The 26,765-nt window shown below is 54.4% G+C and overlaps 15 protein-coding genes across 15 annotated transcripts; 8 read left to right on the forward strand and 7 right to left on the reverse strand.

The window, feature by feature from the left end:
* Nucleotides 1–538: 538 nt before the first annotated feature.
* On the reverse strand, nucleotides 539–1,024 carry OT_ostta02g02060 (Galactosyl transferase; the record flags this gene model as incomplete). The annotated part of the gene is made up of 1 exon (XM_003074961.2): nucleotides 539–1,024. The coding sequence occupies one exon, from the start codon at nucleotides 1,022–1,024 to the stop codon at nucleotides 539–541; it is 486 nt and encodes a 161-aa protein (XP_003075009.2).
* Nucleotides 1,025–1,262: 238 nt separating this feature from the next.
* On the forward strand, nucleotides 1,263–1,880 carry OT_ostta02g02065 (hypothetical protein; the record flags this gene model as incomplete). Its single annotated transcript, XM_022985051.1, has 1 exon — nucleotides 1,263–1,880. One exon carries the CDS (start codon nucleotides 1,263–1,265, stop codon nucleotides 1,878–1,880), a length of 618 nt encoding a protein of 205 aa, XP_022840742.1.
* A 762-nt stretch (nucleotides 1,881–2,642) lies between these two features.
* Nucleotides 2,643–4,037, forward strand: OT_ostta02g02067 (DDE superfamily endonuclease, CENP-B-like; the record flags this gene model as incomplete). Its single annotated transcript, XM_022985052.1, has 1 exon — nucleotides 2,643–4,037. The coding sequence occupies one exon, from the start codon at nucleotides 2,643–2,645 to the stop codon at nucleotides 4,035–4,037; it is 1,395 nt and encodes a 464-aa protein (XP_022840743.1).
* Nucleotides 4,038–5,170: 1,133 nt separating this feature from the next.
* On the reverse strand, nucleotides 5,171–6,178 carry OT_ostta02g02070 (Glycosyl transferase, family 25; the record flags this gene model as incomplete). The annotated part of the gene is made up of 1 exon (XM_022985053.1): nucleotides 5,171–6,178. The coding sequence occupies one exon, from the start codon at nucleotides 6,176–6,178 to the stop codon at nucleotides 5,171–5,173; it is 1,008 nt and encodes a 335-aa protein (XP_022840744.1).
* A 976-nt stretch (nucleotides 6,179–7,154) lies between these two features.
* OT_ostta02g02080 (unnamed product) lies at nucleotides 7,155–8,272 on the reverse strand (the record flags this gene model as incomplete). The annotated part of the gene is made up of 2 exons (XM_022985054.1): nucleotides 7,155–8,067; nucleotides 8,202–8,272. 2 exons carry the CDS (start codon nucleotides 8,270–8,272, stop codon nucleotides 7,155–7,157), a joined length of 984 nt encoding a protein of 327 aa, XP_022840745.1.
* Nucleotides 8,273–9,072: 800 nt separating this feature from the next.
* OT_ostta02g02090 (Peptidyl-prolyl cis-trans isomerase,FKBP-type,domain) lies at nucleotides 9,073–10,635 on the forward strand (the record flags this gene model as incomplete). The annotated part of the gene is made up of 1 exon (XM_003074966.2): nucleotides 9,073–10,635. One exon carries the CDS (start codon nucleotides 9,073–9,075, stop codon nucleotides 10,633–10,635), a length of 1,563 nt encoding a protein of 520 aa, XP_003075014.2.
* A 66-nt stretch (nucleotides 10,636–10,701) lies between these two features.
* On the reverse strand, nucleotides 10,702–11,127 carry OT_ostta02g02100 (unnamed product; the record flags this gene model as incomplete). Its single annotated transcript, XM_022985055.1, has 1 exon — nucleotides 10,702–11,127. One exon carries the CDS (start codon nucleotides 11,125–11,127, stop codon nucleotides 10,702–10,704), a length of 426 nt encoding a protein of 141 aa, XP_022840746.1.
* Nucleotides 11,128–11,198: 71 nt separating this feature from the next.
* OT_ostta02g02110 (Armadillo-type fold) lies at nucleotides 11,199–12,222 on the forward strand (the record flags this gene model as incomplete). The annotated part of the gene is made up of 2 exons (XM_003074967.2): nucleotides 11,199–11,257; nucleotides 11,328–12,222. The coding sequence occupies 2 exons, from the start codon at nucleotides 11,199–11,201 to the stop codon at nucleotides 12,220–12,222; spliced, it is 954 nt and encodes a 317-aa protein (XP_003075015.2).
* Nucleotides 12,223–12,270: 48 nt separating this feature from the next.
* Nucleotides 12,271–12,843, forward strand: OT_ostta02g02120 (Alpha-ketoglutarate-dependent dioxygenase AlkB-like; the record flags this gene model as incomplete). Its single annotated transcript, XM_022985056.1, has 1 exon — nucleotides 12,271–12,843. One exon carries the CDS (start codon nucleotides 12,271–12,273, stop codon nucleotides 12,841–12,843), a length of 573 nt encoding a protein of 190 aa, XP_022840747.1.
* Nucleotides 12,844–12,892: 49 nt separating this feature from the next.
* Nucleotides 12,893–14,551, reverse strand: OT_ostta02g02130 (Ubiquitin-conjugating enzyme/RWD-like; the record flags this gene model as incomplete). The annotated part of the gene is made up of 1 exon (XM_022985057.1): nucleotides 12,893–14,551. One exon carries the CDS (start codon nucleotides 14,549–14,551, stop codon nucleotides 12,893–12,895), a length of 1,659 nt encoding a protein of 552 aa, XP_022840748.1.
* A 423-nt stretch (nucleotides 14,552–14,974) lies between these two features.
* OT_ostta02g02140 (Zinc finger, PHD-finger) lies at nucleotides 14,975–17,092 on the reverse strand (the record flags this gene model as incomplete). The annotated part of the gene is made up of 1 exon (XM_022985059.1): nucleotides 14,975–17,092. One exon carries the CDS (start codon nucleotides 17,090–17,092, stop codon nucleotides 14,975–14,977), a length of 2,118 nt encoding a protein of 705 aa, XP_022840749.1.
* Nucleotides 17,093–17,355: 263 nt separating this feature from the next.
* Nucleotides 17,356–18,243, forward strand: OT_ostta02g02150 (RmlC-like jelly roll fold; the record flags this gene model as incomplete). Its single annotated transcript, XM_003074971.2, has 1 exon — nucleotides 17,356–18,243. The coding sequence occupies one exon, from the start codon at nucleotides 17,356–17,358 to the stop codon at nucleotides 18,241–18,243; it is 888 nt and encodes a 295-aa protein (XP_003075019.2).
* Nucleotides 18,244–19,713: 1,470 nt separating this feature from the next.
* OT_ostta02g02180 (unnamed product) lies at nucleotides 19,714–20,007 on the reverse strand (the record flags this gene model as incomplete). The annotated part of the gene is made up of 1 exon (XM_022985060.1): nucleotides 19,714–20,007. The coding sequence occupies one exon, from the start codon at nucleotides 20,005–20,007 to the stop codon at nucleotides 19,714–19,716; it is 294 nt and encodes a 97-aa protein (XP_022840750.1).
* Nucleotides 20,008–22,261: 2,254 nt separating this feature from the next.
* On the forward strand, nucleotides 22,262–22,867 carry OT_ostta02g02200 (Eukaryotic translation initiation factor 4E (eIF-4E), conserved site; the record flags this gene model as incomplete). Its single annotated transcript, XM_022985061.1, has 2 exons — nucleotides 22,262–22,314; nucleotides 22,366–22,867. 2 exons carry the CDS (start codon nucleotides 22,262–22,264, stop codon nucleotides 22,865–22,867), a joined length of 555 nt encoding a protein of 184 aa, XP_022840751.1.
* Nucleotides 22,868–24,664: 1,797 nt separating this feature from the next.
* OT_ostta02g02210 (Timeless protein) lies at nucleotides 24,665–26,509 on the forward strand (the record flags this gene model as incomplete). Its single annotated transcript, XM_003074980.1, has 1 exon — nucleotides 24,665–26,509. The coding sequence occupies one exon, from the start codon at nucleotides 24,665–24,667 to the stop codon at nucleotides 26,507–26,509; it is 1,845 nt and encodes a 614-aa protein (XP_003075028.1).
* Nucleotides 26,510–26,765: the final 256 nt, after the last annotated feature.

Genomic DNA, 26,765 nt, shown 5'->3' on the forward strand with positions numbered 1-26,765 from the left:
ATACGCGAAGGATCACTATACCTAGCCGTCGTTCGCGCCGTTTATGTGGTGATCGCACGCGCGTTAGCGCGAAGCATACCGCTGTACTTGTGCGTATTATCAACCGCATCGTCATCGCGTCACGCAATCTGTCGCACGCCGAAGGAACCTCGAGCACAACGCGGGCGTCTCGCGTCTCGCCGCGACGACGCGACTGCGTACAAGAACACGTCGGTGCGTGGGATGACGTGCGCGCGACTCGGACGTCAGCGTTCGTCGCTCACACAATGCGAGCGTCTCTGTAGTATTCATACGAATGCTCAGAACGCGGATGACGATGCGTCGGGGACGCGCCAGTTCGCTATAACCGGCGCGTCGCGTCGTCGTCGCCACCGATCCGCGTCCATCTCGCGGCGGCTCGATGCCACGACCGCGAGACGACGCGCGAGACGTCGTTCGCGTACGCACGCGTCGATGTACATACTCAACAGCGTCGTGGAATCGAGCCCGCGCGACCTGTATCTATTTTCACCGTCCCGTCGAAGCGCTCATCGTCCACTCACGCGTTCTTCGTGAGACACGTCCACGCGCTCGGCGGGGGCACATCGACGTCGGCGGCGACGACCATCCCCTTGGCGCGCATCGACGCCCGCGCGCGCGCGTAGTAGCGCGTGAACAGGGCACACTTGACCGTCCCTTTGAGTCCCGCGAGATGCACGATGAAATCGCCCGTTTCGTAAAACCACGGCTGCGAGTCGAACGCGCACGCGTGCACGATCTTCGTCCTCGCCCGAACGGTGTTCGCGTTGGGATAGATTGGTCCCTTAGTGACCTCGCGCCCGCGCGTCGACGCGTAGAGGTGATGCAACGCACGCCGTTCGTCCTCGAAGACGCGCTCGCGCGCCCAGAGTTCATCCAGAAACCACAGCGTCCAAGGCGTGTTTCGCACCAACCACACCCCGCAGTGCACCCCGTTTGAATCCGCGGCGAGGACTTGATCGTAGTCGACATCGACGATGTCCTCCAAACCCGTCTCGGGGTTCATCACGACGACGTCGACGTCCACGTAGAGCAAAAAATCGTACCTCGGAAGATGAAACCCTCAACCCTAAATCCGTTCGAGACAACGAGCTTAGACTTTTAATGAAACTACAGATCTTTACGCACAGAACGCGCTACGACGCGATCACCACGGGACCTTAAGCTTACAACAGTTGGCATTAACAGAGACGCACTCTCAGAGAGACACTCTCTGCTAAGACACGTGAGCGACACGAGTTGATATGCAGCACACCGAACCATTTGCCATGCAGAAGCCCAAGGCACGGTGTCAATTGGTAGATAGGAAACCCATTGTTGCACTTTCGTTACTCACGCTGTTGTTCTGTCGAGCGGTGAAAGCAAGGCAATACTCTGAGCATCGCTTCTGTGGTTCATACGTGCGAGTCGAGCAACAGAACGCAAAAGACGTCGTTCAGCGATGTTACGGTAGAATGGTGCTAGCGCAGGAGCCCGAGTATAAGTATCAAATCGTCAACAACCCTGACTTGACCGCCGCTGGACGACAGAAACCTTTCGTAGCACTTGACTTTAAAAACAGTGCGTCGGCGGCGGATATCACAGTGGTTACATCAGTTTATAACGCAGCTCCAGCTCTTGAAAAGTCGCTTCCACAACTCTTCCTCAAAACTACTGGTTCATGGGAGTTCGTTCTTGTACTCGACGCGTGTTATGACGCTTCATACTCGACCGCCGTCAAGCTATTACAAAGCTATTTTAGAACTCAGTGTAGCTTCGGTACACCCGTTCATACCTCTCGAGGGTTGTCGCTGCCAACGGCCTCTCCAACAGATACACCAACTCGTCACTCAGCCCTACCACTCTGCCCGGTTCCATGTTAAGCGTTTTGCTCGTCTTCACGCGGCGGTAACGCGGAATACCACGACTGGCCACGGCGCTAACCTGTCCTCCCCGGGCCGCCCAGCCGTCACGAGGCCGCTTCCGGCTGGATACTTCCACACACTCGTCGCGATCTCCGTCATAGTGACGTACCACAGTTGAGCTGGCCAATAGGGTGTCACCACCGTTGCGTTCGATTTGGCCTCTCGCAGCGCAACCCGCGGTATCTCGTCCCACGGCGCCACTATCAGCGCGTTGCATCTTATCCAATCGATCACGAACGGCTCCGCCTCCGCCCCCGGCGCCCGTCCTTGGTGCGCGAATCGTCATACATGTGCCCGGTTCTCCGTCGCGAACAATTCCAAATCGTGCGGCCCGTACCTCGCCTCTAGCTCTGTGAAGAACGCGGCTGTAATCGCTCAGTGGGTCGGCCGCGTCGCGCGCGACAGCTTGTCGGCCCAGACGGACGCCTTCGAGTACATGAAACTTGCGTGCAAGTTGATGGCAAGGTTATGAGGAAGAAGATTCTCAGCAACGACGATGACTTGTGCTTTTCGTCGCCGATGCCCGCAAATAATTACCGCGCATCAGCCCTTTGCGGGCGTAACATGGCGGGCGAGAGACTCTTAGTGTGGGTCAGGCACGAACTCACACCGGAGCCGTCGGATATGGCAACTTGTGAGGATGGGTGGACAACGCTGAATGGAGTGAAGCGCGAACCCAAGTGGATGGTGAATGCAAAGGGCTCGATGGACAAGGTGAATATGTGCGAAGCGTTGGATTACATTGCGGCGTGTTATCGGGACGCTGGTGACGAGCACGAGTTATTCTTGTTCCTCGATGGAAATCCAAGCCACATGACATTCGACGTCTTGAAGCACGCGAGGGACCTGAACATCTCCATTCTGTTCTTGGTACCACACTGCATACATCTTATGCAAGGCGAGGACGTCGTGCACTTCAGCGAAATGAAGAGGAAATTTCAGGATGAACTGCGGCAAACGGATGTAAGTCATAGTCGAATCAGTCTGCTCAGCGGTTTTGATTATAAATCATCACTTGATTCGACACGTTTCTTCGCCGCAGCGCACCGCGCTTTCTTGCATGCATTCACTCCTGAACTAATTGCTAGAAGTTGGTCTGAGGTCGGCCTCAGTCCTTTCAATTACGAGCCGTTGAGGAAGCTTAGAGCGCGAGATCAGGCGCGCGCACGCGCTCAAGAGGTCGCACGCGATGCGTCGACTCCTGAGCGTCAAGCGCGACTCGCTGAGCTCGCCAAGTACCAGAAGAAAGGCTTGCAGAGCGGTGAGTTCGTCCCCGAGCTATTCCTCCCTGCCGGCGATCACGACCTGGATCTCGCGACTGCTAGGCTGTTGAAGATCGCGGCCGAGGCCAAGTCCATGGACGAAGTCGTTTCGCGAGCTGCGACGGAGCTAAGTCAGACTTGGTCTAAGGAGCAGTTGAGCATCATGCTGCACGCGATGAAGATGAGGCCCAAGCGAAAGCGTAAGAATCCCCTACAAGCCGTGGCGACGAGAGGTCCAGTTGCAAACACACGTGAAAACCTCGTCATACTCGCAGAGATCGAGGTCGAGAGGGCTGAAAAGGACCGTTCGCGGGTGAAGAAACGCGAAGGACGAGTAGCTAAAGAAGCTCTCGAGAATGAGGCTGCACTTGAACTTTGGAATCACGTCGTCGCTGAGCTCGCCGCGCACGGCGCGCACAGGAAACTGTCCACACCGGAGCTACGTCACATCGTCCGCGCTCGCAACCTCGCCCCGTTGGTGAAAAAGACGGATCTGGCCCGACACACGCGCGAACGACTGAAGGAAATCATTCAAGAAAACAGTGGTTGCCCAGTGGGTTTTGGGACGATTTTACCTGCGACCGCCGACGGCGCGGTAGCACGGAAACGACGGAAGAAAACAACAGAAGACGTTGAGGGAGCGTTAGGAGACGCACTCGACCCCAAACCGCCGTCGACGAAGCGTCGACGCGTCCAAAAGCCGACAGAGTCTGAGAAAATTCAAAAAACATCGAAACAAACTGGTGGTTGTGCTCGTTGCAGATACAGCCGCAACGGTTGCGATCGGTGCGATCCGGCACGCGAGAAGAAGCGGCCCGCGCGGAAACGGTCAGGTACAGCGAAGAAACGGTAACGTTGGAAGGAACGACGTGCCCGCGTCGCCGCGGGGCGAGCAGAACTCCAGAAGAGAAATCCTCAATCTTTTTTTCCAACTGTGGCCACTTAATGCACTAGCCGCTCACACGGCGCACGGGCGCTTTAAACGCGTCTGTAGCGCCTCGCGATAGAAAGACGACACTCAAAAAGTATGTTTACAACCCTAGCCGTGTCACCTTCGCTAATTTTCGCGCGCGCATTCGTCGGGCGTCGTTCGTGATAAAAATGGCCACGTTATCATAAGGGACGGTATCATTTTGGAATTGACACAAAATGGAAATCATCACGCATCGGCGATTTTACGCAAATCCACACCGGGGAACTTGCATCGACGTACGGGAAATTTCAACAGCTTTCCAGCGATGTACAGCATGCCTCGATATGATGCGACAACGCGTATAACAAAGCTCAGTATAATCACTTTTGAAACGGAGGTTAGTAGAAACTCTGCGCACTTATCAGTCCATGGTCGGTTCAGCGATGTACGTAGCTACGTACACGAGATTCGACATATCCTACGCTTTATCAAAAGCTTCTAGATTGATGCACTGCGCGTCCGAGAAACACGTCAAAGGCATGGCCCGCATACTGAAATACCTGGTCGAACACGAGGATCTAGAGCTCGTATTTCGAGGAGACGTATGTACACCGCACGGGGTCCCGCGTCTATTCACGTTTGTAGACTCCGACTATGCCGGGGAACCTCTGAATCAACTTGACGAAGACAATCTCGGACGAAAATCAACCTCTGCAGTCATAATAATGGCATTCGGGACCGCAATCTTTTGGAAGTCGAAGCTTCAGCCAGTTGTAGCCACCTCGACCGGTGAAGCGGAGTTCCGCGCCATGTGGCTTGCAGTTGCCGAAACTCTGTTCTGCATACACTTCTTACATGAGATCGGCTACGAGAGCTACTCCGAGCCACTCGTGCCTGTATTTTGTGACTCCAATGTGGGAGTGGCGCACGCGAAGCGCGATGGGCTATCTTGGCTGGAGGGCACTAAACAATATGAAACGCAATTGTCGTGCACGTATCAACACTGCAGACACGGTAACATCGCGCCCATCAAAATCGAAGGAAAAGAGAATCCAGCAATCTCTTCTTCAGCCTCAGTAGGCGAGCGTGCTCGTTTTCGGTACGGTTCGCGCGAGAGGTGGATCGGCGTGAAACGCGAGTAATCTCCCGGCGAGTATTTCTCCGTCCAAGACGTGATCGATGGGTTTCTCACTACGTAAAGTAGCTCGTCGCATCAGCGTGAACGCGCCTTTCGCCGAGATGACGTACGAGTACGTGCACAGCCCTCCACGAGATTGCCGGATCCCGTCGGCGAGCGCAGGTCCAAACTTTTTGAAACACCCATTCAAGAATAAAACGTCCCAGTCGATCGGAAGTTTGTCAAGTCTCGACACTAACGCGCGCGCGAATTTCGACGACACCACGGCGTCGTCTTCGAGAACAATCGCGAGCGGCGCTTCCGCGCGAATCACGCGACGCCATAACGACACGTGCGATAAGTAGCATCCAAAACGCAATCGTTCGTGTAATGATTGTCTCATCGCATGCGATGGACGCTTCGTGTCATCGTACGCGCGTTGTACGAGCGTCGACCGAGGGATGTGACGCGTCGCGTCGACTCGCGTGCGCTTCTTTCGACCCGCGTACTTGTTCAACGACTTCACGTCAAGTTCGTCCAGGCCATCGACGGCGTCGTGATACGACCACGTTATCCCTTGCTCGTCGAGCGAACGCGCGGACTCGAGACTTCGCTCGCGCCCCCGACGCAACGAAATGATACGTACCTCAAACTCTTTGGACGTGTGGAAATTTTCTCCGTCTCGACCGTCTTCGAGAGTTCGTTTCCAGTCTCTGAGAAAGTTCCGACGTAACTCCCTTCGCGCGCGAGGGATGACGCGCGTCCACGATTTCGAAAAAGTACCACACGATACGGACAGCGTCAGAAATAGTATGGCGATACTCGTCGCGCGCGAGAGACATTCATAAACGCCTCGAGTCCGCGCCCGTGACCTGAGCGTACACACGACTCGCGTCGAGTCAGTTCCACTGCGATGGAACCGTGAAAGCACCCTTGTCAGGCGCGCGAGAAGGGGGCAATTCATGTCATACGCGCTGCCCGTACACAATCTTACTCGAGCCCGCGGTCGTGTTGTACTCGCGATCCGTCCCGTGCCCGAGCTGTCCGTATTGCGGCAAACCGTACCCCGACGTTGGTCGAAACGCCGTGCAACTCGCCACCGCAAGACGCACCGAGCCGTTCGCCACAGAATCTTCACTGGGGTCAACGCACCGCTCGATGCTTTCCAAGTTTAGGAATAACTTCGTCTCTAGTAAGGCCGAGTCATGACTGGTTGTGTATTTCAGACTGATCCAGCTACCCTTTGATCCAGCTATCCCCCCTGATCTAGCTACCCTCAGCCAATCGCTATATTTAGTTTCACTACCCAGTGTTTTCGCAACTCAGGAATGCAAATCACGGGCCTGGCGCCCGGCGAGCTACCTCGCAACACTATCGAATGAATGCCAAAAGACTGAGGTTCGAGGCCTCGAGGTGCGCGAGAGGGAAAGCCTTTCGCGTGCGATAACTTGCTGATGAGTTGTTCGTCTTTACAAGCCTCGTCCCTGAGTGGTCGAGTCCAACAAGTGGCGTCGCAAATGCGACGCACTTGAGCGTGTCGTCGATTTCTTGCAAACACGATCTATGAGTCGATCTATGAGTGACTAGGTAGCTGGTAAAATGGCGAAAATGGCTAAAATGTTTAATCATTACGGCTGGTACGTACCGTACGTATAGGTTAAAATTAAATATGCGACCGATATATACTTAAGTGTGTCGCCGCGACGCGTCACGGCGTCGCTCGTCGCGCGATCCGCACAATTTTTTGTGAGGCGACGCGAAAGCTAGCGAACTCGTGACACGCTGAGTTTGGGGACGAACGGACGTCGACGTCGCGACTCCCAGCCCGCGGATCCGAATCGTATGAGAATGTATGGGGAGGTTTCCTTAAGTATAATTTCTCACAACTCGCCGACGCTTCGCCGATTTCAAAGAATCAAAGAATGATTACAACACTAGTATTACACTCCATCTTTCGAACCCATCGGCGTCGGCTCGAGTGACGTTTGAGTCTCCGTCATCGGCTCGATGTGGGTGATTTTGAGCATTTCTGCGTCCATCATGTCGACGGGCACTGACACCGGTACGCCGGGCAATTCGGCGTGAGGCTCCGCGTGCTGATTCCTACTTTCAATCTCTTTTGATATTTCCAGCGTCAGGGCGGCGATCAGTTCAGCTTTTTTCAGCTGCCACCTTGGATGAAGTCTCAAAACGCTGCGATGGAGCGTGATGAGCTGCGCTCTAGTACATGCGCGCAGATCGTTGAGAGACTCGATTCGCGCCAATATTGCGGGCGCATCTTGAATCGCTTGACACAAGAGGTCTTCCTCCTTGCGTTTTTTGTCTTGCCGCTTCCTTTCAGCGTCCTCGACCGCGCGTTTGGCGTTGTTGACCCCGAGTTCGGCTCTCGCCAGCGCGGCGTCGCTCGTGACGCCACCGGGAAGGAATGCAACGTCGGCCGATCTGATCTTGACCGCGTTATCTTTCACGAAATCAGTCACCACTGTCATCATCTTTGTGTGTGATGTCAAAATCTCGTGTAAAATCGGCCGCAAGGGGTTATCTTGGCCACCATTTGCCACTGGGCGCGAATTCACGCCGCGCGCCTTGAGATGCTTACTCAGAACGACTACCGGGTTCGGCGACTTCAACTTGAACTTCTTCGCCACCTTCTTGAGAGACCAATGGTTGGGATCTGTCCTCGCCAACCCAGCGTTTTTCGTCACGTAGAACTTCCTTGAAGCGCTTAAGCGACGCAATTCACTGCGCCGCCGTCTACTTTTTCTCTTCTGCCCCACGAGCTCCCTTCCCGGTGCGACTCGTGGCCGTTGGATGTCATTCCCAGCGAGCCCCACGAGCGCAAGCGCAGCGAGACTACGTGAACTCAACGTTCGTCAGTCTTCAGATCGTAAAACCGCCGCGTCGCGACGCACTCGCGGACGAACGATCGGAACCAAGGGCAACGAGAATCGCGCGCGAAACGTGAAATCTCTCGCGAACAACCGCACTCGTCGTTGTCACCGTCGTCGTCAGAATCGCCATCCGACGCTTGATCCGGACGAACGCGTAGGTCCACCATCGCGTTCACTGCGTTTACCCCATTTCCGAGCCCCGCGCGCGTCGCCACGTGCCGCCGCGTCGTCGTTAAGTATAACTAGGTTCGGGTCAAAAGTCTAACCGTGACACCCGAACGGACGTAACTTTGCGAGTACAGCACCGAATCGAGCAAACTCAAGTGCGTTGGATAGACCTTTAAAAGAGGCATCGCACACAAATGAAAAGAGGCCTAAAGATCAAAAGGCGACGAAACGACGAGAATGTATACTTAAGGAGACCGAAGTCGCATATTTAATTTTAACCTATAGGTTGGGTAAATCACGATGTATGTATGGGTCGTGATGGTGATTTCAAATCACGATGTCGTGATTTAGATCGTGATTTCATATTGAGTGTATGTAAAGCCTATCATTTTTCTGATATTGACAGTGACAGGCGTCAAGTGACTGATAATACGACATTTCGTCACCGATGTCGAGGCAATACAGCGATGATAAGTACATTGTGTCACTGTTCTAACCCTAGCACCCCGCGTCGAAACGGTTCGTGCAAGCTTGAAAGGTTAAATCACGATCTATGGGTCGTGATCGTGATTCAAATCACGAAGTTTCGGGTCGTGATTTAGATCGTGATCGTGATTTTACCCAACCTAGAACACACCCGATCCTGAAGGGGGGCCACGAAGCGAGCGTTTCCACCGACTCGTCGGCGCTCGCGTCATACGCGAACGTTTGCGCTCGTTTGCGCTCAAAAACTGAGGCTTCGCCGCCACCGTTCGAGCAATCGACGCATCGTCCGAATCACAAGACGGTTCGTTCGAACATGAGCACGTCGACGATGATTTCAGCCTCCACCCGAGAGTTGACCTCCGTCAGGGCTTCTCATAAGAAACTTCACGCGTCGCTAGCGCGGAGCGTGACTCGACGAGCGACGCGGACGCGAGCGAGCGCGACGACGGCGCCGGTGACGACGCCGTCGGGGGTGATCGTCGAGCGCGAGGACCTTCCTGAACAAGGGTCGGTGAAGCTGAGCGTGCGCGTCCCGGAGGCTTTGTTGCAAAAGTGCTACGACGCCGTGGTGAACGGATTCAACGACACAGTGACCGTTCCCGGTTTCAACGCGTCGAAGAAGGGTGAGAAGGCGAAAAACAAAATTCCGATGCAGCTGTTGATCAATCACGTGGGGAAGAAGGAGTTCAAGAGTGCGTGCGTGGAGGAGGCACTGCAGAACTCGTTGCCAGAGGCGATGGAGCTCGTGTCGGCGAACGCGCTGCAGGATAGCGAACGAATCACAACGCACTTCTTGGACATGTTCGAAGCGTTCGGCGGCATGCACTCGCGCCCGAGCGAAGACTTGAAGTACGAGGTACTGGTGGAGTTGGAACCGATGATTTCGTTCACCGGGGACTACAAGGCCCTGAGCGTCAAGGTGCAGAGTCTGGGTGACGACAACACCGCAGAGAAGGATGCGGAGGTCTTTTACAAGAACGCGCTCAAGGATTTGTCGACCCTTCGCGTGTGTGTTGATCGTGGATTGGTCATCGGTGACGCCGCGGTCGTCGATGTCGACGCCATTCGCGTGAACGATGACGGCACGGATGGCGAGCCGCTCGGCGGAATGAAGCAAGACAACTTCCAGCTCGACACAGGCGACGAAAACATCAAGCTTCCGGGCTTGCTCGAGAACATTGAAGGCATGGAAGTTGGAGAGAAGAAGTCTTTCGAAATCACGTTCCCGGGTGATTGGCCGCAGGCTTACGTGCGTAACGTCAAAGCACGATTCACCGTCACTGTCAAAGAACTCTTCGCGCGCGAGTTCCCCAAGGATGATGACAAGTTAGCGGACAAAATTTTCCCGGGATCGACGTCGATTGCCGACGCAAAGGAAAAGATCCTCGAGAGCGTCAAGGCAAAGAACAAGTTTGATCTCGAGCGTGCGATCGATGAGGCGTGCGTTGACGCCTTGGCAGAAATTTGCGACGTGCGAATTCCACGTTCCCTTATCGAGGAACAGGGCCGAAACATGTACTCCGAACAACTTCTCGCCATGCAAGTCAAGCAAAAGATGAGCCCGAAGGCGCTCGAGTCCCTGGCGTCGGCAAAGATGGTGAACGAGTACCTCACGAAGCAAAAGAATGAGATCGAAAAGGTGTGTAGACGCACCATCGCGTGCGAGCAAGTCATCAAGTTGGAAAACCTCTCCGTCACCGGCGAAGAGCTCCACGCCGAAGTCGAGAAAGCCAAGTCGGAATTCGAAGAGTTCGGTACCGAGTACAACGAGAATCAACTCTACGTCCAGGCGCAAGAGACTCTCGAGGCCAAGCTCGCGTTCAAGTGGTTGAAGGAAAACTGCAAGGTTGAAATCCTCCCGCCGTCGCGCAACTAGAGTAGATTTCGTCAGCGCGTAGCCGTTGTGAAGTTACAGTATTATTTCGCGTAAACAAATCTATCCTTAGCGCCCATTCTCCATCACCGCGCTCCCATCACCCAGCGCCTCCGGAGGCGGCGGCAGCATATCCCTCGAGTCGAACACCTGCACGAGCGCCAGGTACCCGAGCGCGAGTGCCACGGAGACCACCCCCGTGATGATGGCCGTCATCTGTCCCTTCTCTTCGAGCGGCTCACCGGTCAAGTGATCCAACCCGTACTCGCTCGGCTTCGCGTCGTCGTCGACCGACGCGCGCGCGCGCACCAGCGCACTCGAGCGCTCGGACCGCGTGTCCAGCGCACGGAAACGAATGGCGTTCGTCCTCGCGTTCGTCCCGTGCGTCGCGCATCGACGCCTCCAGACACCCGAGCGCGTACCCTTTGTCTGTATCGTCGAACGTGCCGTCGCGCGAGCGCTTGTGCTCGCGAACGAGGCGCACGTCGTCGTCATGACGCGCCGAAAACTGACGTGTCGTTCTTCCCTTCGGGACACCTCGACGCGCGACGCGATCGCGACCAACGATGACAAGCGATGGCGGGAACAACGACGCCAATGTGGATTGGACCGCCCTCCTGAAGTGGTGAGTCGACGAGAGCGCTCGAGGCGATGAAGAAGACGCGACGAAGACAAAGAACTGACTTTCTCAACAGGTCGCTGGCGCAGCAACAGGGGTTCGACGCCGACGCGATGCCGCGACGAGAGCTCACGAATGATGACATGAAGTTCTTCTATAATGCGGTGGCGGCGTCGAACGCGGGTGGGAAGAGCGACGCGGTTATGATTCTGGAGAGCGTTGAGAGCACGCGGGACGGCGGCACGGACGAAGAGGCTGCAGTGGCGTTGGAGGATTTGATCGATCGGTGCGAGCAGACGGAGAACGCGGGGAACATGCTGTCAGCGGGTGGGGCGGAGGCGCTCACCGCTATGTTGAGAGCAGGCAGGGGGGAGATTAGGAAGTTAGCGGCGAGGGCGCTGGCGACGGTGACACAGAACCATCCAGAAGCACAGGCGCGCGCGGCAAACGCGGGAGCGGTGGAGGCGCTTTTGGACGTCGTGCGGATCGATAACGACGACGGTTTGCGAGGTGCGTCGCTGTGGGCGCTGAGCTGTTTGATTCGCGATTGTGTCGGGGCGGCGAAGGCATTCGAGGCGGCTGGCGGCGTCGAGGTGTGTACTCAGTTCATCTCGATGCCGACGCTGAACGATCGCATACGGGCCAAGGCACTTCACCTGGGACGTCACGCGTTCGTACAGAGCGAGGAAAACATGTCAGATGCAGTCGAGCACGGTGCCATCAAGAGCGCGTCGGAGTGCGTACGCTCGGAAGACGTAAACGTGAGAGAGGCTGCGGCAACGCTTCTCCTTCTCATTGCTCAGTGCGTGGACTTTACCAAGAATCCAAAGGCTGTGGACCAGTTTCGTAGCGCCAAGGCACACGTTGCAAAGGCATTGTCCAACATGCAATTTACCACGGGTCCAGACGCCGAGTCTAACGAGCCTACTCGGCAAGCGCTCGAGCAGTTGATAGCCATGCTCACCGAGTGACCACTCGGGCAAGGAGTGCCCAAAGTTGACGAGACGCGGTCTCACGTGATGTACGATGAACCTGACGGACTTTTGCACGTGAAAAGCGCGTTCTCCAAGGCAGAATTGGCGTGCGTACATGATCTACTCGAGAACGAGGGCTGGCTGAAGAAGGAGCAAGCGATGCAATTTTCACCGCTCCCGAGTTGGCTCGTGGTTGTCGGCCAGAGACTGTACCAAATCGCCGTCGAAGTCGGCTTTGTCATGGACGATGAACGGCCTTTGTTTAACTTCTCTCAGTGCATCATCAATCAGTACACACCGCCTGGTGGACTGACGCCGCACGTTGATCTGAGAGCGTTTGGCGATCTCATTGCGTCGATTTCTTTGTGCTCCACAGTCGCAATGGATTTTGCACCAGTCGAACCAAATGCGAATATGCAAAGTAACCTAACGCTGCGTCTTGATCATGGTGATGTGCTGATTTTCAAGGGTGATGCACGCTGGCGTTGGACTCACGCTATCCCGTCTCGCCAAGTTGACATCTTTGGTGCCGAGCGAGTTGAGCGCGCACACCGAATAAGCATCACTCTGCGAACGATGGATCCTGACGGACACGTTCTCGAAGTGCCGGCGACATGATTCGTTAACTCAATCGATACCATTAATACAATCGTCTAAAATTAGAGAACTAGCCGTGCTGCTTGCACTTTCCAGGTCCATAGTGATAGGACGTTTTCGTCACAATCTTTTTGCAAGCAGCACAAAAAGATGAATTGCACGCCCAGCAACGTACGTGGTTATTTCGATCAAACATCGCGTTCGCAGCTTTACACCGAATGCACGTGGCGATGTCCGTCGCGCGCTCGTGATTGATGTGTCCGCGGCCCTGACGCTGCGGATTGAGCTCAGCCATTTCGTTCTCCCACGCAGTGATGGTGTCGAGATTGAAGAGCTGACATGCGCTCTTCCCAGGTTCACTGTTCACGTTTCGGTAGTGAGAGTACCCATCACCGATGAGATTTTTACCGCACGTCCAACAGAAGAAGCACCCGCACACGCACGTAATTTTGTTGCAGCCTGCGTTCTTGACAACCGCATGCCGACATTCCGGACACGATTTACCCACACGAGCAACGTATGCCTCAGCTGACGCGTCCGCGATCTCCTCCCTGTACTTTCGCAGTGCTTCTATCGACATTTGCGAGTTGCCACGCTTTCTACCCTCGAGTACGGCGAGCTTTTGTTCTATATTCAAACACTCTGAGCCTGGATGAAAACTTGCTCGGCATAATGTACAAAACGCATACAGGCACTTGACGCAGCGAACCAAGCGCATTTCTTCGTCTTCAATCACCGGGTACTCGCATCGTGGACAATAAACGACGTCATTCATGGCGTCGAGCGTCTTACTGAGCAGGAGCGTCTCATAACGCTCGAATTCCTGATCACCCAATACCTCTTTCAACACGTGCGGCTTTATAGAGCACGAACATTCTTGATCAGGACAGACTAGCTTAAGCACCGTTCCTTCACGTACGTGCACGTGCGCCATTCTAGTGACGCATTCAATGCAGAAGAAGTGACCGCACGCGCCAGACACGCGGCGAAGATCGTGTCCCGATACATCATCCGACACGTAGACGCCACACGTGTTATCGCCACACGCAAGAAAGTCACGCCTACGCGCAACCGCATCCGCCCGCAGAATCGAAAGCTCTGCCTCTCTGGCGTCTCGAGCCATCACGATGCCTCGAGGATCGAGTTCAAAATCTTCGCCCGCCCAGCACAAAGCTCGCGCAGACAACTTGAGAATTCCGCAAGAGTCTAATAACATCTCCTCCAGCGCGTCGGTTCGCAGCCACTCCGTCCACTCGTACACGATCGGCCCTCCGCCTCGTGCGACGTTCGTGTTCCACATCTGATCCAAATGAGCGGTCAGTGCCGAGAGATGGCTGTTCGATAACCAGTCCGCCCGAAGCACAAAAAATGGCGGCGCGCGAGACGGGTATCCGTCCCTCGGGAAGATAAACTCCAGAAACACAGACGGCGTCGCCCCCACCAGCATCTCCTCGCTCGTCTGATCCGTCGCGCGCACGCGAAATCCATCCTCTCGCCGCTCGAGCTCGACTTCGATCTCACATCGGAGCGAGCGAGCGGCGCCAACGTACGTCTCGCCCACGTCCATCGCCTCTCGCGCAGCCTCCACGTCCTTCCCTCGCGCTCGCTCGCCGAAGATGCTTACCAATAGCATGATCTCATCTGCGCGCACCGCCGCGTCGTCGTCATCGATCTCCACTTCTTCACCGACCTGAGCAATCCGCTCCTGCGTCTGCTTCGTGAGCGCCATCTCCAGCGCTCGCGCCCACATCACGTAGGATCACCTGGACTTCTTCGAGTCCACTTGCGCAGGTCTGTGCGCAATCATGTGCGCGCCGACGACGAAGAAACACCCCAAAACGAGCGTACCACCCAAGTATCCCGGGAGGATGACCGAGAGCTCTGTCCTGGGGAACAGCCTTAAAACTGGGTGTCCTTCGTCGATGAGCGGCGTCACGAGCGCCCACGCGGTGTAATAGACGAAGGCGACGGTGAGAAAGGCCAAAGCCGCGGCGCCGAACGCTCGGTCGTTCATCCGCGTTGTGAGGATGCGTGCAGAAAAGACTGGCGGTTGGATCTGGCGAAAATTTGGTTTGCTCCTACCACGGCGCTAATTCGGGACTTTTGGAGCGAGTGATGGTGACCACACGAAGGTCACGGGGAATGTTTACGTTTAACTTTTGGGAGTTCGAAGCGCGCGCTCGCAGTTCGGGGTGCCGTCGTGTCTGCTGTCGATGTTTTTGACGTCTCCGACTTCTGAAATGCCGAGCGCTCCGTACACTCTCTCGCGGCACTGTTTCGCGGACTTCCCGGGGACTAAACCCGCTATGACCGTCCAAAAGTTTTTAAGTCCGAGATCAACGTTCACCTGAGCGTTTTGGAGCGCCTCGAGCTGTTCCTGGGACCACTCATTTGGATCTTTGCGCGGTCGTCCAACGGGACGCTTCGCCGTAGAGAGCAGTTGAACGTCATCTCCACGGCGTCGGCGATACGCTTCTTCGGCGCGAAACCGCTCAGCATCGTAGAACGCATTCTCATCGTTGTTTTGGTCCAACTGCATGCGCTTGGTTCTCGATCCGGGTTTTGGTCCGGGCTTGCGCTTAGGCTCGCCGTTGAGTTTCAATTTGTCACTCATACGCACAGATGAATCTTCGCTCCCAAAACTCTGTCGGGCCTTAGCGGCTTGCCGATGTTCGAAAGCCTCGGCAGCAACCGTCTTCGGGCGATTCTGTGTGACGCACTCGTAGCAGAACCACTCGCTCTCGGGCACCTTGTCCAATCGCGGAACGAGACAGTGCGTGTGATAGCCGCGATCGCACCCGTCGCAGAGCAACATCCTATCCTCGCCGTCCACACGCCCGCACGCCTCGCACGACGTTCTCTCTTCCGTGACATTCGATCGTGGGTCTACGTCGAACATTTTGTACATCGAAATCTTTCCCGGTCTCTCTATTGATGCACGTCCTTGCTTCACCTTTCTGACCACTTCTCGGTCAACCTGTGCCACCGAACGAATCACGTGATCCGGAAGGTATGCGTTCACCGGTCCATCGGGGATGATGAGCATGCTTTTCGGTGGACGACCTCGACCGCGTTTGATCCCAGGCGGTAGCACCGGGATGGGGATTCCGGCAGCAATCATGGCTGCTTTCTTTGCTGCCGCCATGCCAGGCTTCGGACCTGGTTTGCCTTTACGTGAGCCATTTGACCTCGAGGTTTGCTTCGGCGGCGGGCGCTGTGGAGCCACATTCGCGCCCCTACTAATTCTTTCTAACGCTCGTGCGATGTTAGTATCTCTTGCAATGCGTCGATCGTCCTCGTCCTCGTCCTCGTTGCTCCACGTTTCCTTGGCTTCCTCTGCACCGTCGAAATCTTCGTCGAAATCTTCGTAGTCATCCGCCGACCAAGGAGGCGTGACGGGTCTCGCATTCTTCGGAGGTCGACCTCTTCCACGCTTTTGAGACACCTTGCGCTCACGTTCATCGCGCGTGACGTCGCCGTTCGACCAATAGGCACACGGCGTCCGGAACGCTTGACCCAAGCGAGACGCCGACGTCGGAGCGGCTGAATTGCTCGTCGGACTCATCGGCATCCGACGAGCCGCAAACGCGAGCGCATCCACCCCTCGCATCATCTTTCTATCCGCCCGCGCGCGTTCGAACCTACGCTCGAGCGCGTACGATCCGTCGGGCTCTGCGCTTCGATGCGTCGTCGCTCTCTTGCGCAAGTGCTTTCCTCGCGGCGTCGGAGACGCCTCGAGCGACATCAATCTCTGCGTGAACCCGCGCACAGGCGAGGGTGGGCCGTCCAAATCGGCATTCACGTCGTTAGGAGAAAGATACCCGGCGTTGTAATCCACGGCGTCGCGAACAACTCCTACCGCAACACGCACATCCGCCAAATCCGTCGGCCGTCGCACCGCTCTTCGCTCGTCAGCGTTTGACGCGCCACGATCGCCACCGAACGCGGTCGACCGATCGTTACGATCCTTCCCTTCGTCATCGTTCCCTCGTCCTCGAGTGGCGTGCGAATTTTGCCATCCCGTGACCACCACGGGCGCTCGCGCGCGCGAAAACAGCGCTCCGCCGCCACACTTCTTCTCGCCTTGATCCGCCCCGTTCGCTCCGCCGTTCACCCCGACCGTGCTCTTCTTCGCACTCTCCCCTCGTCTGAGGATCAAATCATCGAGCGTGAGCCCCGGAGCTGGTTTCGCTTCATCGCTTGCGCCTCGTCCGCAGTCTTCCGGAGCGCGTCCAAGCAAACGCCCGCGCGGCGACGGCCACGATGCCATGCTCGCGCTCTCCCGTTTGAGCGTTCACGCTCGTTCACTCGAGCGCCGCACGACTCTACCGCGTCGTCGTCGTCGTCGTCGTCGCGAGATCGTCGCCGAGACTGTACGAAAAGATTTGAAAATCGAAAAAAGAATCGCACGTCGCGTCCCCCGCGCCTCGCCCGTGTCTCTCGCGCTCGATGTTTCGCGCGCACCCCTCGTGCGCGTTCACCGTTCGCGGCTCGCGCGCTCGTTCGAGACGGCCTGCCACGACGCGTCGAGAGATGGCGTCAGATGTGAAAATTAAAGCCCGACAGTTCGCTCGTCATCTTGCGACACTCGCGATGTCGCGCTCGGAGGTCTCGGACTTCGCTCGCGGCGTCGTCCTCGGCGCGTCGACCGCGCTCGCGCTCGTCGAGGTGATTCACAGGATTGAGCGACGAGGCTGGGGCGGTGGCGTGACGAAGCTGTTGGCGAAAATCATGGGCGCGTCGATCGCGTCGTCCGCGCGTGAGGACGCGCGCGGAGAGAAGGAGTCGATGATCGCACGACTAGGGTTGATCCCACACCCCGAGGGTGGGTTCTTCGTCGAGACGTATCGAACCGGGTGCGCGCCGATGACAAGTCGTGGGAAGACGGCGTTCGACAGAGAGACGAAGCGCGAAGATGGATGCGCAACTAGTCGGCGAACAGACGACGAGGATCGAGGGACACGGAATCACATGACGAGCATTTATTACATGCTCACCAGAGAGAGCGATCATCAGTGGTGGGCGCTGAATGAGAGCGATCATGTGCACTATCATCACGCGGGCGGGGCGGTTACATATCACCTGGCGCGGTCGGACGGGACGTACGAGCGACGCGTTCTCGGACGAGACGTCGAGGCGGGACAGACGCCGCAGCTCGTGGTCAAGGGAGGGACGTTCAAGGCGGCCGTGCTCGAGCCCGGGACGGAGTACGCAATCATCGGAGAGGCAGTGAGCCCTGGGTTTGATTTCCGAGACTTTCGATTCGTCACTGCGGGTGAGCTCGCAGTGAGAAACGCCGCATGCTTCGACGACAGCAGTCATCTTATCAAACCAGCGCCTGAGGATACGTTCGATCACTATTACACCGGGGCGACGCCACCGCAGCATTACTTCACACCCGAACGAGCCGAGGAGAGTTGAAGGCTTTATATTTCAAAAAGGACAACTAGTCGAAGCTCGTGTGCACGCCCTTACGTCCCACCACTCGCGTCGACGATGTCGCCCTCGACACCGAACGTTCGTCGAAGGAATACCGCGCATCGACGCGCTCACTCATCGGAATCACCGAGCGCGCCCTCCGCGATGGCCTCGGACAGTTGCTCCTTCCACTGCTTCAACTCCTCCTCCGTCGCGTCGCGACCGTTCCTGGACTTGAACTCGGCGCAGAGGCCATCGAGGATGGTGTCGACGTCCAAGTTCGCGACGTCGATATCGTTGGTCTCGCTGGCGTTCGGCATCGTCCGCGGCGGCGACTTCTGTCGTCATGCCGATGTGTGACTGGGCAGTCCATACCCTAAGTTCCTCGTGATGAGGACCTCATCGCCCGCCCGCGAGAGACGTGTCGTCCATACGCTGGCGCGCGCGCGAACATGAATGCGTCGACGTCGTCATCCGTCTCCCCGCCCTCGACCTCTCACCTCCCGTTCGACGGTATGAGCTCTCTCACGCGCGGTGCTCAGTTGAAGGTCATATTCGGAGGTTGGGCATGCTTCTTGGGCGCCGGGTTCGCCGTGCAATCGCTCTCGAGCTCCGCCGGGAAGAAAACGAGCATGAAGCTCATTCACAGTCGACTGTACGCGCAGGCGGCGACACTATCAGCGCTGGGACTGGCGGCCGCGAGCGATATGTGGACGCGGAGCGAAAAAGAGGCGGCGGCGTTGGCGAAGAGAGGGACGTAGTGGCAGTGAGAGCGAAGATGACGTTTCATGATATTGCCTGATAAATATGCAAGAATGAGACGAGTAGTGTTGTGTACCAGAAGAGGTGCATTACCAGGGCTGAAGATATTCATCAAAAACAAGGTTTGCTTGATAAGTGAGGAAACCATTGTATTTCGTGACACGCAGGGACACGCGTCTCAAAATAGAATGACCATTGCCATCAACGAAGGAAAGATCACTGGAATCGATGTCGATAGGATATCAATAGAGCTGAAGGAACCCCTAGATACGAAACGAACCACGGTGTCATTAGAGTTGATCCACCGCGATGTATGTTTTGGACCACGCATGGGTTCAGCAAATTGTCAGGCAACTGACCTTTCAGCCACGTTGATCTTAATCGACGAAGCCACGAGATTCAACGTTGTGTATGCCGTAGATGGAAACCCAAAGAAAAGTACCGCTTCAGAAGCTTGATTGAAACTTTCAATAGCAATTCCGAAAAGGTTTGTCGTTTTCATACCAATTGCTATCTTGCAAAAGCAAGACAGCACGAAGGGTCGCGCCAAACACATAAGTGAGTTGGTCTTTGATCATACGGGCTATGCAAAGAACATAGACTAGTAGAGGGCAAGGTTGAACGCCGAATAGCAAAGCGAATAAATATGGTTTCCCAATGTTGAGCTGAACGGAGACTTCACCGTTGGCGTCATTCACGCGAACGACGCGCTTACTCTGGGATGTGCTCGCTCACGCGCTCGACTCCGCAGACTCGGTTGACGCAAAGAGAATTCCGAATAGTGTAATACTCGAGACTGTATATCCCGAACTCCTTTCCCTTGGGGCCGATCTTGGCGAGAAGCCACACGACAAGCTTATGGACAAAACGCGGTGCGGGCTTTTCTGGACCGAGCCCGAATTCGGTGTCATCGTCGGCGACGACTGTTTGCATGACGAACGGACGGCGGTCGCTGTAGTAAGTCGACGGCAAGACGTCCATGTCGTATCGAACGAGATCGATCATCTCTCGTCGCGAGACTTTCTCACGGTGCTGTACTGAGGTTGCTTGTTCATGAGCTTTGTTGGGCCATACTCGGATCCCATGGATTCTACGACAACATACTGTTCACGTAATCGAAGCATGGGTAAGAGGAGGATTCGCCTCGCTCAGCACCGAGAGATTCGCCGACAGGCTCGGTTTCACCCCTCGCGGCTCAAGATCTCCTCAACCAACATCGCAAAAATCGTATGCGGTGTCCATCGGGATCGCTCGTGACGCAAATCACACCCTCGAACATCCTGCTCTCTAACATTCTCTTCGCCACGCTCGTGACCAACCCCGTCCACTGCGACCCGTCCACCGATTGCTTCGTCACGGCGTAGAACGTCCCATCCACCACACCCAACCGGTCCTCGTCGTCGGGCGATACCTTGCGAGCCCGACCGTGCACTACGGACTCGAGAGTCTCGACGCACGCGACACGCCTTCGACCAGGAACTCGCACGCGCCCCGCACACGCGCGACGTGTTCGGTTTCACACAGCCCGCACTCGCTGCAGTGCTCCCTGGTGGGATACGCGGGACCTTTTCGATCGGACGCGTGGGCATCACGAGTGCGGTGACAACGCGAGAGGCACCTTGTGAGGCCAACCGCGCGACGCTCAGCGACCTTAACGTGGATCTCGTTCATTCGTAATGAATTATTCGTTTACAACGAGCGACTTAATCAGTCGTCTCGTTGTCGCGTCACGATTGCCCGCGTTCAGCAGTCTTCAGGGGCTGTTCGTCTTCTCTTCCCTCGCTCGCCGTGTTCGTTGTTTCGAGCGCGTCGGCCGCTTGCGCGAGCTCCTTGGAAAACTCCCTCGCCACCATGCCGAGTGCATCGATAAAGATCCCACGCGCCGCCGTGTCCGCCAACTCCCCGATCGCGCCTGTGAAGGCTCGACGCAGCGCTCCAGCTAAGAAGTCGCTCTCCCCCGTCCCGCTCGCGTTGTCGAAAGAACTCGTGGACGACAACGTCCACGACGACGACGAACTCGTCGACCAGCCGGCACTTGCAGTGTTAGGGAGGTCCGAGACAACTTCGGACGTGCGCTCGAGCTCTTCCTCAGCCTCGCCCGGGCACTTTCTTCGAACGATTCGCTCTCGACGACAGACGCGACGTCGTTCGCTCGTCTCATCGTCCGTCTCGACGCGACACATCGCGCGCTCGGTCGTGGACGTGACGCATCGACGGTCGTCGAGTTCGTGCGCGAGGGCGGGGATGGTAGGCATGGCTGAGGACATAATGCGACGCGCCTCGAAGTGCAGCAGCTGTCTTGATTCGCGGGTTTATGGGGTGTAATGATCTGATACTTCTAAAATGCGCAATGTATTGTGATATTTGACAGTTCATGACTCGTCAGTCTCGGAGGGACTCCTCTGAAGGGGCGATATAAAAAGTTTTCCAAAAAAGTTGCAAAACCAAATTAGCAATCTCTTTTTCAGCCTTAAGCCGACTAACAGTCCCGTTGCTAACTTTGACCATAACTCGGACTAAATGACAGAGTTATCGTCATTGGGACTAACAGTAACGGGTTCTGATAACTTTATACCCCGAGTTATGCGCAAACGACTAACAGTCAATTTTCATAACTTTTCGATAACTTCGTCGCGCTCACGAGTCGTGAATCGTGAACCATCGCGTCGGACTTTGTGTGATTAAAATGAACGGACATTTGGGCAAATTACGCGAGTTATCGTCAAGTCGTCAAGGGGGTAGGTAACAGTTAATTTCGATAACTTTTCCATAACTTTGACCCCCTCCTCATTAAGTCAAGAGCTGACTCGCCAAAAGTTATTGACAAACCTTAATTTTGACGATAACTTTCCCCGAAGTTATCGTCAAAATCACGTGATTTCAATAACTTTATGCTAATTTTGGTACTGTTACCCCCATTTTTTCGATAACTCGCCGATAACTTTGGTTATGAACGTTACTGTTAGTCGACCTAATAGCTTGAATTTTCGACTATGGAAACCGTGTTTCTGGAAATCACCTCTCTACCTATACCTATAGAAAATACCGCCGCCCAGAACGAGCGCTCGTCGGCGACGCGTTGTTGGGAGTACGTCGGTGTTGGGAGTGCCGTAGACGCCGAGTGTTGTGAATCGAGCTCACCATTTAAAGAGAAGGGGGACCCGGCCAGACCACGCGTCAAAGTTCACCCTACTCGCTCAGCAGTCCCGTTGCAAACGTAATACCGAAAGCACGAGCGAGGGTTTCAGACAAATAAATAATGAAGCACGCTCTTGAGAACACGTGGACACTATGGTTCGATAATCCAAACGGGTGAGTTGGGAACGTTAATCGTAAAGAAACTTCAATTACAGCGGACCGCAGGCGCCAGAAGCAGACGACTTGGGGACAGACACTCCGCAGTGTGTACACGTTCAACACGGTAGAAGATTTCTGGTGTCTGTACAATAACATACTGACGCCTTCAAAATTGATAATGGGAACGGATTTCCATCTTTTCAAAGAAGGGATTCAGCCGAAGTGGGAGGATGAGACGTGCGCGAAAGGGGGTAAGTGGACATATTACGTTCCGAAACAGAAGGATGGGGGCGAGCTTGATGAGTGCTGGTTGAATCTACTCCTGTGTATGATTGGAGAACAGTTCAGCGAATCGACGGAAATCTGTGGAGCTGTTGTCAGCGTTCGACAAAAGCAACACCGTATTGCTCTTTGGACGAAAACAGCGTCAAGTGAACCTGAGCAAACTGCGATTGGGCGACATTTTAAAGACATCTTGGAGGTGCCCGAGAGCGAAAAAATTGGCTACATGGTACATGACGATGCGATTCGCCTTGACCGCCGCGCTAAAGATCGATACACTGTGTGAGTACGACGCGCACCATAAACGAGTTTCGATAGCGTCAGTATACCGTTCATAACTTTGACCATAACTCCGACTTAATGACAGAGTTATGGTCATTGGGACTAAGAGCAGAGGGTTCGATAACTTTATACCCAGAGTTATGCCTAAATGACCAAGAGATGATTTCGAACCCGCGCTGCTAAACCCCGGTCGCACCCCCGCGTTCGCGCGCGCCTCGCTCGTCTCGTTTTTCGCGCTCTTGGTCGTTTTCACGCGCCGGAGCCGCCTCGTTGACGAGTCATAAATCGGGATTACCGCCACGACGGGCTCTAAAATGAACCAGGAATTTCCTGGTACGTCCCAAAATCGACTGGTACAACACTGTTTGCTCATACAAAATGCTCATACAAAAAGACAGAGTATGTAAGGCTGAAAGGGAGATTGCTAAAACTCTAAAATTTTGGCAAATTTTAGAGAATTTTTTAGAGTTTTGGAGATTTTCCGACTCTAAAATTCAATTATAGAGATTGGCAATCTCTATAATTCTATAATTTTTAGAGAAAAAGGGGCTCGTGACTCGTCGCGACGACGAGTCAATTTTAGAAAATAGCGGGTGAAAAGGAGATCCGCTGGACCGCGAGCCGAACCGGCATTCGTCGCCATGCAAACGCCGAGTGCGGAGCGCGCCGAAGCGCCGGACGCATTCGAATCGCAGTCCGACGCGACGGGAGACGATGTGCACGACCACGTGCCTCTGTCCGCACTCGCGGACATCGCCGACACTAAACCCTAGCTAAACCCTAACCCGCCTCAAAAAAGCTGTGGGGTCAGTCTTAAATGCCTAGGCCAACCACCCGCGTACATGCATACTGTTTAATCATATGAACTTCAACCCATCACCTCGTGCACACCGCGATGTTCCACGCCAAACCCTGGACGTCGCTAGACGCGCATGGTCCGCGGCTTCCATCAAGCGAGCGAGCGCGCCGTTTCTCGCGCGCGTCCATCGTCGAGCGCCGATAGTCTTCTGTTCTTATTTTAGCAATCTCCCTTTCACTTTTTCAAGCAAGCTAAAAAATGGCCCCAAAATTATAGAATTTTAGCAATCTCCCTTTCAGCCTAATAATACGCTCAAGGTCCCGTGGTGATCGCGTCGTAGCGCGTTCTGTGCGCTCAGGACTCGGGAAGGCTATATAACCGTATTTAGCCTGCAATAATCCTAACAGAGTACACCGGTACGCTGGTACGGTACCAGCGTGTACCAGGTGCAGCAGGCCTAGGTTGGGTAAAATCTGAATCACCTTCTAAATCACCACCCGAAACAAGGTGATTTGAATCACCTTCACCACCCATAGAAGGTGATTTAACCTTTCGAGCTCGCACGAACCGTTTCGACGTGGGGTGCTAGGGTTCGAACAGTGACGCAATGTACTTATCATCACTGTATTTCCTCGAAACCGGTGACGAAATGTCGTATTATCAGTCACTTGACGCCTGTCACTTTCAATATCAGAAAAAATGATAGGCTTTACATACACTCAATATGAAATCACGATCTAAATCACGACATCGTGATTTGAAATCACCATCACGACCCATACATCGTGATTTACCCAACCTAGCAGCAGGCCTATTCTGTGCTTGAGCTGACGATAAATTTGAATTTTTCGCTCTTAAGCGGGTAGAGTGTTGCGCGTTTGTGCCTCTTCGGGCGGGGCGAGATACCGCGAGTACTAAAGTGATAACGCTTCGTTCCCTTGCGATACGTTTTGGCGCCTTTCTCCGGTTTCTTCTTTCCGTTCTCGTTCGATTCACGGACGCATGTCCCAGTACAGTGAGTCTCACCTGCTGAGTTTGGTCTCTACGATCGGCGCACGGGCTGCGGGCTCACGGTACAGAAAAGACACCGACTGTGAGGTGTCACTTCAGGATATCATTCGCTTTCTTCAAAAAGATAATAATGAGCGTCGCGTCTTCCTGCAGTTGACAGCTTGGAATGTTTTAGCTAAGGATCTAATTCCTCTTTTACTGTCAGAGGACGACGTAAATGTTTGCGTTCTAGTGTTGAAACTGCTGGTCTTCCATACACTTCCACCCGAAAAAGACAGTTCTAGTTTTCTCGAGCAAGTGAGAGCGTTAAACCTATCCGCTCGGGCTTTGCTAGACAATCCCGTCATCTTTCCAAAAATCATGCACCTCGTTTCACAAGCGCTCCAAACAATTGAAACACGGAGGCTAGTGGCAACGGATGTAGAAGCGAAGATGCTTCAGCTTGTGCTCACATTCATTCGAAATTTACTGCTCGTCTCAACTTCATCCACTGGTTTCGAAGCGACAAACTTGGATTCTGTTGATGAAACGTGTAAAATTTTGTCTGAGTGCAAGTTTTTGCAAGTACTCGCCACGATCCTTCAGGACGTAAGATTGTCGCCGTTCAAGGCAGAAATACCCATCCTGGTTGAGATATTTGAGCTGATACTGAACGCGGACAAGGGTAACAGTGCTTGGTACAGAATGAGACCCGTCTCTGATCAACACCCTGGTCACGCCCGCGCGACTCGCCCAGACAGACAAAAGTTCGGTGTTTCAAAGGAACAACTTTCCAGATTTAGTGCGGTCTACGTCAGACGGAGTCAATACGTCGTATCCGAAAAGATTATACGAGGAATGCGAAAAGAATCATCAGGATCGCGCCCTGTACGTGCGCGTGGAGGCAGTGCACTGTCACCAACTTGGTTGAGCGACTTTTCTGAAAGTCTCCACAGTGCGGCGGTGAATCAGTTCCTTCTTATAGCGTGGGAAGACCTGAAACGGGGCAGACAACAAATGGGATTGAGTGTCGAGTATTCCATCAGGCTGAGTTGTTTTGCGCGCCTTTGTTCTCACTTTGTGGGTTCTTCATACTCCAAAGTGCTCAACCATGCCCGTAATGAACAAAGAACCATCTCCGCAGACTATGTGGCAACCATAGCAAACATTTTGTCTACTGATTTCGTTACTTGGATAAGATGTGAATGGCTTGAACTTGAGCAAAGCAAGCTTTTTTCTGAGTGTGTGCCTCTAGTCGAGCTTCTCGCTTGTATAGCACAGCTGTTAACTGAGCTGCAAAATTGGAATCAAGACGAAAGAATACGGTTTGCGAGCAGGCCAATTCGTTACGAGTTCTTGAATGAGGATACAAAGTACGGTCTGATATGCTTCCTTCGCTCTCAGCTGAAAAATTTCAAATGGTCGGGGATGCCCGCAAATTACCTGGCTTCGCTATTCACGCTTCTCAGCGAGATGTCAAATTTATCCTCGTTGTCCAGCACGTTGTCCAGCACATACGAACAGGTCATTGGTGAAACCAGTGATCAGCTTAATGACATTTTCATGGATTGTACAATATTCATGAATCATCTTCGACTGACGCAGCTTTTCCATCCAAAGAACTATGCAGAAGCTAGTTGCCGGGCGCGATTTTTGAACCGAGTCGATCCCTCAACAAGCCTTCGATTGAGTGCTCTGACAAGTCTGCAGCTCCTCAGGATGAACTTTCACGAGGGCATCGCAAGTGCGAGCAGCAACTTGCTTGAAAAAACTATACAATTACTGAACGGGGAGGCATATGGTAACAATGGTGCCGAGGGGTCCGTGTTTGTGAAATTGTTGGTCGACCACTCTTGAGGCAATATAAAACTCGCGTTCAATTCCCATACTGGACAATAGATTTGCTAGGCTTGATTTAGGCCAGAGCTAGGTTGGCTAAATCACGATCTATGGGTCGTGATGCTGGTTTGAATCACGATGTCGTGATTCGCATCGTGATTCAATATTGAGTGTACGTAAAGCCTATCATTTTCTGATATTGACGGGTATAATTACCTGATACGAATCACGTTACTGATAGTACGACATTTCGGCACCGGCGTCGAGGAAACAC

Source organism: Ostreococcus tauri, assembly GCF_000214015.3.
Source record: "Ostreococcus tauri WGS project CAID00000000 data, contig chromosome 02, whole genome shotgun sequence".
Classification (NCBI taxonomy): Eukaryota; Viridiplantae; Chlorophyta; class Mamiellophyceae; order Mamiellales; family Bathycoccaceae; genus Ostreococcus; species Ostreococcus tauri.